Genomic DNA, 12,607 nt, shown 5'->3' on the forward strand with positions numbered 1-12,607 from the left:
AATTCTCCAACCATAAATAAGTAAATGCTGAATTATGCTGAATTATAAACGAACTCCCTCCGTTTAAAAATGAATTCTTACAGTATGAATGGGGAAAAATAATACTTTTTCTTATTGTAATTATTTCTGGGTTATAGGCTGCTGACGTTTGAAGCACATGGTTTAAACAAAGCTGTGTTTTTCTAAGAAACTATAGGAAAAGCATCCCTTTAACTATAGCAGGGGAATTAATGCCAAGAAAATCTTGCATTTTTGTAAAGATACAGACTATAAAGGGTCCTATTGCACAGGAGGAGGGGGAAATGGAGAGGGAGGAGGAAGAGAAGGGGAAAGAGAAAGATAAGAATAAACTCTGGGAAATATTCTAAGAACTTAGGAGGCAAAGGTCAACGGGCTGTTTTTAGATCCCTAGGCTTCATAATGTTGCCCATTGTCTGGAATGCCATCGACAGCCCCACTGGCTTTCATTTGGCCTTTTAAGAAACTACACCCACTCACTCAGACACGATGACATGAACTCCAGTAGAGGGCTTTCAAATGTTCCTTGGATGTGGTAAGCACATAACAGATGCAACCTTCACAATAACAGGTTAACTACAGAAAGATACAAGCTTCTAAGAGTAAGCTAAAGCAGGAGCTCTGACAACTACATATTGACGGTTGTGATTACACACATAAAATGTTCAGTTAAAGCTTCATAGATCATATTTTTAAAGTGAGTTTCTAAAAAATATAATAATAATAAAATAAAGTGAGTTTCTGAACCCTTCAAAAGCTACTGGCCGTTTGGATCTTTTGGAGAGACTAGTAATCATAAATAAGGGAAACTTTATCTAAGATGGAGAGGACTGGAGTTTCTCAAGGTATACCGTACCTAAATAACTCCCAAATTTGACTTGATTTTGTCTGTCTAAAAAAGCCTTGTATTTATTCGTAGTTATATTGTAGACAAAAAGAGATCCAGTCCAATAAGATGATCCAGGGGCTCCCATCACAATTAAATCCTGTAAGGAAAACAAAACAAAACAAAACAAAACAACAATTTATCATCCTTTCAAAGCTTAATCCACCCAAAACCTCCTCCAGACATACATTTTAATAGTGATGAGAATACATTTTTTATAATACATTTCTAAAATCTGAACATTTTATGAATTTAAAAACATAACAGGAGAAAAAAGCCAAAGAAGCTAGCTTATGAATTTTTACCCGTATGCACAATTTCAGAAAAGAAACTCTCCCTTCACACCTAGCAGTGGACTTTAAAATTGAAGCAAGGATCACAGAATACGAGGCTAGGCTGCTAGGAGATAGGCACCGTGGTTTCTGTTAAAGTAAGTTGTTTCTGGGTAATTCATTAGGGCTTATTAAGGGGATAATCACAGGTTGCCAAAGAGTAAAAAGTGGACTTTATCTCTTTTGCAAACAGAAATAAATTAACTCACTAGTTTTCTTAACAATGTTAGCTTAGTAAAAAATAAATCCAGTGGTATTTGGGGCATATTTGGTGACAAATATTCAGGAAAGGGAAACAAAGGGAAAATTAGAATGAACAGAGATATCTGTCTAGGGAAATATGAAAACTTTTAGCAACCAAACCTAGAACATATTTCTAAATTTCCTAAACTCTTAAAAAAGGTCAATTGAAATATAAAAGGTGTTTTTTTTTTTTTTTTAACGCAGCAGGTAATATTTATGGAAATTGTCAACCCAAGGCTGGATAAAGCCCAACTGCATAAATTCAGAAAACATTAATAAAGTCCTAATGGGTTTTGGAGGGAAACTAGGAGGTACACCTATGACCTTAGACTGTATATCCTTGAGAGTCAGAGAAAAACAGAGTTTTGGGGAGATGTCTAATTTAAGAGCATATTAACTTTTTAAATCTCTCAATTCTCATAATTTAAAGATGTGGATTTATAGGCTTCTTTTCTCCCTCAACAAGTAATTAAAAGTAACATATTTGGATAGATATCGTAAACATCTAACTTACAGCAAATAACAACAGCTACTTTTGATTCCCATTAAATTCTTGATGCAAGTGATAAGCTTTGGTGTAGAATTTTAGTTGGCCTTACGTGGCACAGCCCTCTTAAACATTAACCTTTTATCAAAATATATGCGGAATATTGAGTAGTAAAAATTAGGTCATAATACGCTCAAATTTAAGAGACATTACTCAGATTACACAATTTTTTACTGTAAAGCATAATACCACAGTCTAAATCTTAAGTACTAAAATCATATGTGTAAACATTTAAAGCAGCTATGTTTTGGACTATTACCTCGGTGTAAAAACTAGATATTCCGGCTTGACAGGATGCAAAATTTTCTCCAAATTTTCTCACGTAATCTAAACATGAAGTAGGAAAACAATTCCAGATTTCATTGAAAAATAGGCAAAATTTGCATTATTTTGTTAGTCTTTTAAATCCTTACAAACATAGCTTTTAAAAATGAGATAGTATAAAATGTAGACCTTAAAATAGTCACTTTGATAAAATGTAGTATCACCAATCTCTTTCATATTAATCCTCAAAAATATTCCTCCAAAATAATACAAATATTGTCCTCTGCCTCTTTTTCATGGGAGGAGCATGCAGCATACACCCAAAATAACTGTAAAGTGGGTATCTAAGGCAGATGCAGGGCTTACGGCTCCCAGTCTCAGTTTGCATTTAAAATTGGTGTCCTAAGTTGTGCCTGGGAAAGTAACAGGGAGTCAAGATCTGCATGGAGATGGAGGGTCTCCTACTACAAAGCCCCCGGAATGGGAGGCCTTTGGAACTTATTAGGACGATGAAGCTTTGCTTTACCTGAAGGACTGACCTAAGGAAACCTCCATAAAAAATGAGAATCAGGACCCCCATCTTTGTTTTGGCTTTGCTAACCAGAAAAGTTAAATAAATTAAGTCATTTGTAATTACTAGTCCTGGCCATGACATATCTACATATCTTCTTTTTTTTTTTTTTTAATAGTGTTAGGTGATATAAGTTGCCATTTTGAATTTTTTGGAGAATGTGGCTGAGTATATCTGACCACCGACAATATAACTTCTGTGAAAATGTTTTAAAGTGTAAACTATAAAGCATTAAGAAAAAGAGAATGATAAACATACAGGATACTACACTGCATTGTATTTCAATTAAGAATTTAAAATTACCTTTATCTTCTTCATTCATGTTCCAAGATATCACATAACACAGAGAATCCCAATATTAATTGAATAACTGAATTTGCATACATGGCCAAAATTTTGTCAAGTAATAGAAATGTTCTTTGGACATTGTAGTAATCATTTTGGTGAGGAAAAAGTGGAAAACAGAATACATGTATATTTAATTCCGAGTCTTCCAAAGACACATTTTTAGAATTGTAGTTCTGCTATGGATTTTTTAATGCTCTATTGACAATCACCCCTAATTTTGTTCACTTAAGTTGTTCATGTACTAGCTCTGCAGATACTACTGCCTACCTAATAGCCTAGAATTTTCATGGGAAAGCTTTTCAAACCTAAGATACCAGCATTGTAAAGGAATGCAGTGAATTAAAAAAAAAAAAAAAGATGAAGTGGGAAAGATTTGCTTACATTTATATTTGGCTCTTTATGAATATTCTTCAAAGCTAAAGATAAAGCAGAAGATCTAAATGGTTTTCATCTTTCTTGTCAGACTTTTCAATTTCAAATGCTCAATCATAATTTCATGATTTTAAGTGTACAGTATATTCTAGGCATTAGATTCATTTATATAGAATTAAAAATATATTGCAAAAGTGGATAATTTTAAAAAGTGAATAATTATCAATTATATTCTAGAATTATTCAGATGTAACTGTACAAATTTCTATTCCTAAAAACACAAAGCACATTTTTTTTGCAAATACTACTGCAATTGAGTAAAAAAAAAAAAAAAAGGAAACAATACTTTGAGCAGTTAAAAAGAATACAGCTATTTTAAAGATCTCCCGGCCTCCCTCTGTACATGCAAAATTGAAAATCAAAAAATAAATTAAAGAAAAAAAAATAAATTAAAGGCATCTACTTGTCTCTCTTGATCCAATTAATATCAAAATGATTCCTTACCTTGATAACACGGAGCTATTCTTTTACTCAGTTCTGTTCGTAAATCAGAGGGCATTCCATAGCAAACCCCCATGGGGAGCTTATTTTCATTCTTTACATAAAATATATTTTTCCATCTATGCCCACAAGTCTAAATAAAACATAGAAGTAGATCAAATAATGTGAACATCACACCCAGAATATCTGATTCCACGATGTTATCAGTGGACTCATGCCAATAACCTACCACGATGGATCCGTTTTCTCCTGGCTGTCTGGAAAGTGTGACCCCCAACCACTGGTTGTCTCTTTCTTCCAGGCAAGTCTTTCCACAGGGTTCTCCATTGGGGCTACCTATAGCATTGGAAAATAATTTTATCATCAGTTATCTTGAAACCATGTTATGCTAGGACAGCAGAGAAAATAAATCTGCTTATCCCCTCCTTCGGCCATGTACAAAATGCCCTTGACCCCCATGCTTCCCCGTCCCCACCTTATCCTTGGTGCACAGGGTGGGGGTAACGGTGAATTGCTCTGTGCAACAGCACTATTCTCCCACCAGGTGGTTTGTGTTTGTAGAAATGACCTCCAGCTGGTAACATCATGGGCGATGGGAAACCACATGACTGGGTTGGGGGTGGGGGTGGGGCAGGAGACCCATTTAGACCAACATGGGCTGTGCAGATGCCACCGCAGGCTGTCATTTGTGGCAAAGACTTTGCACCTTTGCTCTGCTCATCTGCCTAGCATTACAGGCAAGGTCACCGAGCACTTAAGACTTTTCTTGCATGGAGACTTTGGGGGTGGGGGGACAGAAACATAGTCCTCAGGGTTAAGTCACAGTTTATAGAAGCTGGAAGGTGATGGTTGAGCGCACGAAGGTCACAGTGTCTACATAGCACAGGAATAACGCCCAGCGCTTCAGACAAACTTACATTTAGTCTGCGCCGACTGTTTTCCACAAATAAAGACCAAAAAACCCTATTATTTCAGTAGTAAGTAAAACACATCCAAAGGCACTTTGGCAAACGCATGAAGAGCCAAGAAAGCCAAACCTGAGCACTACTGCTGGACAATAGAGCACCTCTAAACTGTTGGAGAAAAAGTAATCCTCCCAATAACAATATTTTTCTTTTGTTAGCAAGACTTCTTTGCTTTCTAGCTGGGGTCCCGCTAACGTGATTCAGGGGAGAGGGAGGTGTAGTATCTTAAGAATCCTTTTGCTGACCTTATGCCCACCGTCTTCAGTTGCCCTGCGACAGTTCTATCCCACCTGAGCTTAATTCCAAAGGTGATTACATTTGCATCAGCCTGGATAAGGCTGTGGGACTTGGGTTTCTTAATTTCGAACACCAGTCGCTGGTACCACATTATCACACATTTGTAGTGACCATTCCCTATATCATGAGGCACCCTGTCTCCCAGCACCCTGACCTCGAGAGAAAGCTTCTTGGGCAAACTCCTAATTTATGCCTCCCTAAATAAGGCTAACATTTCGAAAGTAAATTTATTTGCAGTAAATGTCCTGGGGCAGGAGAAATTTTGTTTTAGGAGGACAGAAAGATGTTTGTGAGTACATCTGTTCCCCCAAGGTGTTGTTAAGGACAAACAGCAAAACCCTTCAACACAGTGGAACTGAATGAAGCTTCTAGTGGCCTCTATGGAGATTCTGACTCAGTAGGTACCGGTGAGGCCCAGACCACACCAGGCTATTCTCATGGCCGGGGACACGGTTACAACAGAAACTGGATAAAGTTTTTCTGGCCAGATTTACAGAATAAGGACAACTTCCACTCATGGGTAGTGGCTGCCCAGAGCCCTGAATTAAAAACAAGTTAGTAGAGGCCTGAAAAAAAGAACCCTGGGGTTGATGAGCAACGTCAACCTAGGATGAAAAGGGACTTTGCTGCAGCCCAAACCTTGATAAGATGGTCCAGGTAGAAACCTGAGGCTTCTTTGTCAAAATTAACAAAGAAAAGGAAAAAAGGCAAGGGAGGAGGACGCCTGGGGGTGCTGGGGGGGTGAGGTCGACACAGTTGCCACTGTGGTTACGGGACACCAACATAATTGAAGGAAAGTGAAAGAGTGACGAACTCAAAATTTTAACTTTCACCTTGATGCGATTTTCCTTGGACTTTTCACCAAAGCTGCCAGTTATTCTTTTATTTTTACTGCTGTCAAGATGGATAAATGGTGGACTGCCCACCCGAAGGTGAGATTCCCATTATTTACCACAATAGACACTCTAACAACACATCTTCTTGGAAAATACCAAAGCCTCTCTAGAATGTCGTCACTCAGTTAACTAAGGCAACTGAGCAAGAAGATGACTAAGGATGAGAGAGAAAGGGGGTCACAACACCTTGTGATTCAAATGTGGCGTATTTAATGGACGCTTTCATCACTATTACGTGATCGATTATACCCAATATTTAGAAACAAATCCACTGTTCCAGAGATGCCAGCCCCAAGATCAAATAAACACAGAGCCGCAAAATACCACCTAAGCCATTTGAGGAAAATGGCCACAGAGTTTTCATGGGGATTGTTATGGCCTGTTTCTTAACTGAGCTCTTTCGTTTGTACATTTTAAAATGAAAACCAGGGCAACTGGGGTGTTAGGTGGTTTTCTGGGGCCAAGGGGGATTTTGCGCTACCTCAGCTCCCTGGTGACATCCCAGAGCCTTCAGCGCTCACAGCCTCATCCACCAGAGCCGTAAAACTCCCGTTCCTGCTTCCTCAAGGTCACTTCCCTCAAATATTTTCCTTTCCGTGTCTGTGTCTGCAAGTCCCTCAGATCTCAGGGGCTTAAACCAATCACCCTCCCCGCCCCCCACTCCCAGCTGCTGCTCAGGCCTTGGACCTGAATGGCCGCTTCCCTGGCTCTTCAGCTTGCAGATCATGGGACTCCGCCTTCCAAGGGAAGGAACCAATTCCTATAGTAAATCTCCTTTTCTGTCTCTCCATCTACCCAGCACTCACCCACCCACCCTACTGGTTCTGTTTCCCTGGGGGGAGCCTAACACAACTACCTTCATTCATTCCCAACCATCCTCATTCCAAGGGCCCGTCGCTAAGGACCTAACTGTCCCCTGCCAGTACCCCCATCTTGCTCATCGTTATCCCACCCTCAGCACACAGCCCAGACAAGTGTGCTGAAAGGGGAGGTCAGCCAGTTAAAATTAAAAAAAAAAAAAAAAAAACAGTTCAAAACTTCCATCGTGGTTGGACTAAAGTCTCTTCTCTTCATGTTTTGTGTCTCAAGAAGCACAGGCAACACGAAAATTCACCAAAACAACGTCGCGAAGCAATCATCACTCTTCCACACGAGAACCAAACACTAATTCTAAGAAGTGCACACACACACACACACACCTTTACACGGGTTTCTCCTTCCCACTTCCTGCTGCTGCTCTTGCCATAGAGGCAACACCCGACGGGGACAGAGAGACCCGGGTATTTGGTACTTTCAGTGGTGAATTCAACACGGGAGAAGGTCCCAGAAGAGCCTGGAAGTCAGCACTGCTGTTCTGGGTCTTAATTTCGAGAAATGTTTTGCCCTCTGCCTCCTGAGGCCCTTGCAGAATTTGTGCGGAGAGGTCAGAGGTCAGCCTTGGCCTCAGCAGCAGCGGCCTATACTCAGGGCTGTCTGCAGAGCTTTCCCTTCACCTTGCTTTTGCCCGAGGTCACGCTTCTAGAACGCGGTTCTCAGCCGGGACCGGACATTGGGATCACCTGGGGTGGGGGGGCGGGGAGTCTGAAACCAGCCCGGACACCTGGTCCCCACTTCAGGAGGCCCAGATTTGACCTGCCTGGAGTCAGACCCAAAGATGAGACTTTTTTGAAAAGCTTCCCCCAGGCGGGTGTCGTGTGCCACTGAGCTTGTCGCTCTACAGGGTAAATGGCCTTCTCCCGTGTTGTACCGTATTTGCAAATACTCCATCTTCAAAATACACTGTGATACCTTTTTGTCCCCCTTGGTTCCCGCTAGATACTGAAATAGGGTAACAGATGTTAAGCAGACTTTCTTCGTGTGGAAATAGAGTATTTCTAACGTGGTCAGAAATGACTATTATTAGAACTGTCAGGAGAAAGTTAATTCTCATGAATTTCCCTGACAGGACATCATAAATAAACTCGGATTATCTTTGTATTTTACCCCAGTGTCATGCCGGAATGATTTACAATCTGGTTTTCAATTCGGCTCATACATTTCCAATCTAAACGCTCAGTAAATCAAATCAGCGTCATAATTGAAAAAAGTACTTTACGTGGTTTTACATAAAAGAGGGCAGCAGAAATTAACGTGTGATCCTTTCCCGAGCTGTTTGTACAACCAGAACGACTACTCGGAGCACAGTTGATAGTAGATAGTAAAAATACGGAGCCACATAAGACCATATTCTTTCAAAGTAAGGCCCATTTTTCATTTTCCTTCCTCCCCCCCCCCCCATTTGGGAAGGAATGTACAAAATGTATGCTTTTTATTTTGCTTTGCTTTTTTTAAAAAAAATTTCCATCTATGGACCTTGTATCAGTGAATACACGTGTGTAAACGGGCACGAGGGGTTAGGTTTGTCAGATGAATAGAAGGGCCGTCGGCACAAAGGTCATTAGGTTCAGTCTTCTCCATCCCTCATTTTGCTGTTACATCACCAGTTTTAGTGTCATCACTCTGAAGGCCAAAATAGGACAGGGACTACGGAAGACTAGATGTCTGCTCTGGAATGTTCCAGCCGCGAGGGCAGCGGGACCGTCCCGTTGGGCCGCAGCTGTCCCAAGCACTGGCCGGACCTTACATGCAACAGGCAGAGACGAAACACCTGTGCGCGGAGGGAGGGGATTCTGAGACACACTTACTACCACCAACATCCCTGGGAGGACACGCCTCACCAAACCCTCAGGGATGAAAGCTTCTGGAGAGGTCTCCCTCCTTCACCACTGTCTGTCTCTACTCCTCCAAAACATTACTCCCTTCAGTTTCTAGAGGGTAACAGATGGTCTGAAGGGAAACAACATTTGCAGGTTGGAAGATCTCATCGGAGTGGGAGGATGTAAGACAGAGGATGGGCTGGGCCCCCAGGAGGTGCCTGGTGGGGGGGGGGGTCCTGGAGGACGCGGAGGGCTGGATGTGATCCACGGGGGCAGGGCCTAGCAGAGGAAGCAGGCAAACGTTTCGTCGAGGTTGACATTATTATTATTTTAAGGATTAAGCTAAGCACGATTAAGCTGCACATATGGCACGTCACATATCCTCCTCCGTAAAGTATCTGCGGCGCATCCCTGCCAGGCCTCATCATTCACGTTTAACTCTTTTCATTTTCGCAGCAGCCGCAGCAGGGGCCTGTTATCAATCCCATTTTACAGAGGAGAAAATTGAATCTTAAGGAAGCAAAGTGTCTTCCTTGAATCCAGGGGGCTGATCCGTGGCGAAAAAAGAAAAAAAAAAAAAAAAAAAAAGCGAACAAATCAGAAGCTTGAGAGAATCGAAGATCTCTGTTCCTTCCCGCTGCTGTCTCGCATGTACAACACAACCCTACGACGACTTCAGGGGCACGAGTTGTTCACTGACGCCGATTTCACTTTCTAAATCTTTTGTTTCACCTTAAAATGTGTCAATCGTCACCAATCCGCCCGCAGACTGTTCTGGAGCTGGAGAGAAATGCCCTTTGCTTTGTTCCTACCTTGCCCTGCCCTGTTCCTCAACTTAGATCGGTTCTCAGTATTTTGGCACTTCTTTCTTTTTTTAAAGATTGTATTTATTTATTCGAGAGAGAGAGAGAGAGAGAGGCAGAGCCGCAGGCAGAGGGAGAAGCAGGCCCCATGCAGGAGCCCGACGCGGGACTTGATCCCTGGACTCTGGGGTCATGACCTGAGCTGAAGGCAGCCGCTCAGCCCCTGAGCCCCCCAGGGATCCCCTATTTTCGCATGTCCACTGAGGAAGGCCCAGGGGGAAAGACCAGACACAAAACTAGCTGACAGCTTGAATGAGACCCTTTGTGGACAGGGGAGCTTGGGACTTCGGGGCGCAATGACATGTTTGGTCTCTCCGCCCACGTCCCGGGGCTGCGGCTTCCCTGTCGGGTCAGACACCCAGCTGGGGCCCTGAGCCTAACTTTCTAGTAACAGGAACAACACATTCACTCACCTGATCTTTCAAAAACATGACAAAATTTTAAGTTTCTGAAAACCAGTGAGAGAGCCCTTCCTCCACCAGTTACCTTTTTTTTTATAAGCTGAAGTTCTTTTCCATCGAAAGATGAGTCCTATATATTTCAATTTTTCCTAAATAATCTTGAGAGCTGGATGAACCCTGTCCTAGCCTGTGTCCTATAAAGAGCCATTTATGCGGGATATCTTTATTTGTAGAAGCGACAACGGTGAGCAAAAATAATCGTGTCGATTCCTTCCTCTGCCCGACGTGAGAATGTCAGAAAATCAGTCCTATGGGATCAAATGGGAACCTTGGACTCAGATAGGAAGACTACTGGATCCACCACTGCAGGGTTGTGAGGATCGTAGGAAACCTGCCCTTGCGCATCCAGGACTGCCTGGCACCTAGTAGGTGCTCATTAAACGGGGAGGGCGCTGCTCCCCCCGCATCCCTGCCCCGGCCAGGGGCGCCGCGCCAGCACAGGGGCTCAGGCCACTGCGGGATTTGACCCGCGGCCTCGGGATCCGGCGGCCAGGTGGCCCCTTCTGGCAGCTTTTCCTGCCAGTCACTAATACCCATCGGATCCTCTGCATTCACTGTAGTCAACTACGTACTTCCCCACGTACCTAATGAAACACGGTGGCGATGCTTCTAAAAGAGAACAGTGCTGCCTGGGACTTCTACAGCAATGGCAAGAATTTTAGGTCCTGACAAGCAAAACGTCCCATTTAGAGATGACACGGGATGTGGGAGTCCTGAACTTCCGAGACTATTTCCTCCAGCTTGTCTGGAGTCAAGATATCAAAATAAGCAAAAAAAAAAAAAAAAAAAAAGGAGTCAAATGTCAAAATAAACATCAAAATTAGAAACCGGTCTCAAAGTATTTTCTTTCTGTATAAACATGCAGTTACACGTCACATTCTCAGGCTTCCTAGTCCAGTTCTGATAATGGCTAACAATCAAGCTCGATTTGGGTGAGAAAGAGCCCGTAGAACGATAGGTCTGAAGAAAATCAGCTATTTCAGTCCTCTGTTTCATTTTATTTAACACCCCCCTTTTTTATTTTAAAATGGTATTTTCTTTATTTTACTTTATTGTACTCAGGGAGAGTTCAACACAGACATAGATACCCCCCAGCAGCAGAGCCAAGTTTTAGGGCTGCAATTTTATAAATATGGGTTGATCCTGAGTCATCACTAGACCTCAAAATTCGAGAAAACCAGGTCACTTGTGAGCTTAATTCTAGGTTCAGGTTCTCCTCCAGGGACCTTAAGCCCAAACTTCTTCAAATTCCTACAGAAAACCTAAACAAGTCTTTTTACTAACTGCAGCAGAAAAGGGCAGCACAACTGATACCCTGAGTGAGCATAATTTAAAGAGGGGCTGTTGTCTTAACAACAATAGCTAATATTTGTTACAGGCTTCCTAAGTACCCAAGCACACTTTTAATACCATGTAAGCATAAAAATTCACTCATTTAATTTTCATGACATCCCTCTGGGCAGATACTATTATCATAATCCAAATTTTACAGATGGAGAAGCTGAAACAAGGGAGGGTAAGCATCTTGCCCCAAGTTACAGCTCTAAAAAAGTGGGGAAGGAAGGATTCAGGTCGACACTGTCGGCCACCGCCCTGTGCTACCTTACAGTGATCGCTATGATGACTTTTCCCAGGGAATCAGGGAGAGAAGCCAAATATTGGCATTACTAATAAACCTACGCAAATTCTATTTCTAGAACGACCTACTCTCACAACATTGATTTCCAACATTAGAAAATTCACTATTTCTGCGGTTTTCAGTTAATCTCTCGGACTTATAGATTCATTTGAAAGACCATCGCTTATAGATGGGTACCATTTTGCGTGTCTTTGAAACAAGGACAATACAAAAAATGTAAACTGAAAAAAAAAAAACCAAAAAAGTCTAGGGAAACCTCTCACGCAACGGTAGGTGGTCAGTGTTGAAGCACTGTGGTTGGTTTGGGAATCTATAGGGCTGGACGGAGGAGGTCAGGAGGATGTGAGGTGTGAAGTATGTGAGAGAAACAAAAGTCAGGAGCTGCATGGCGTTGGCCACTGCAGGGAGAGGCAGAGCTACCGGTGCCAGAGGACATGCCTCTGTCCAAAGTGTAAAGGAAGGGAGGCGATGCCAGATGATGATTTGTGGACAAAATAATGATATTCCGAAGAATACTAACACCCTTTCACAAGACAACAAGAATGGTACGGGGTGAGGTAGACCTAGGCAGACTTCCCAAACATATGGTCTACACTGAAGGAATCTTCCACGTAGGGAGTAGTTCTGAAAGGACGTGCCTGTTCCATTTCACACAAATCTTTCCTACAAAAGCCATCTGACAACTAAGTTTACGTGCTTACTATTTCT

At 42.2% G+C, this 12,607-nt stretch overlaps 1 protein-coding gene across 2 annotated transcripts in view; it reads right to left on the minus strand.

The window, feature by feature from the left end:
- Positions 1-12,607, minus strand: part of ITGA4 (integrin subunit alpha 4) — a 79,334-nt gene that overhangs the window by 57,688 nt on the left and 9,039 nt on the right. For both annotated transcript variants that reach the window (XM_077883278.1, XM_077883279.1), the window contains exons 3-6: positions 4,312-4,418; positions 4,086-4,215; positions 2,286-2,353; positions 875-1,004 (exon numbers count right to left, since the gene is read on the minus strand). In XM_077883278.1, the coding sequence (XP_077739404.1) occupies positions 875-1,004; positions 2,286-2,353; positions 4,086-4,215; positions 4,312-4,418 (435 nt within the window). The remainder of the gene's footprint in view (positions 1-874; positions 1,005-2,285; positions 2,354-4,085; positions 4,216-4,311; positions 4,419-12,607) is intronic.

Source organism: Canis aureus, chromosome 34 (genome assembly GCF_053574225.1).
Source record: "Canis aureus isolate CA01 chromosome 34, VMU_Caureus_v.1.0, whole genome shotgun sequence".
Lineage (NCBI taxonomy): Eukaryota > Metazoa > Chordata > Mammalia > Carnivora > Canidae > Canis > Canis aureus.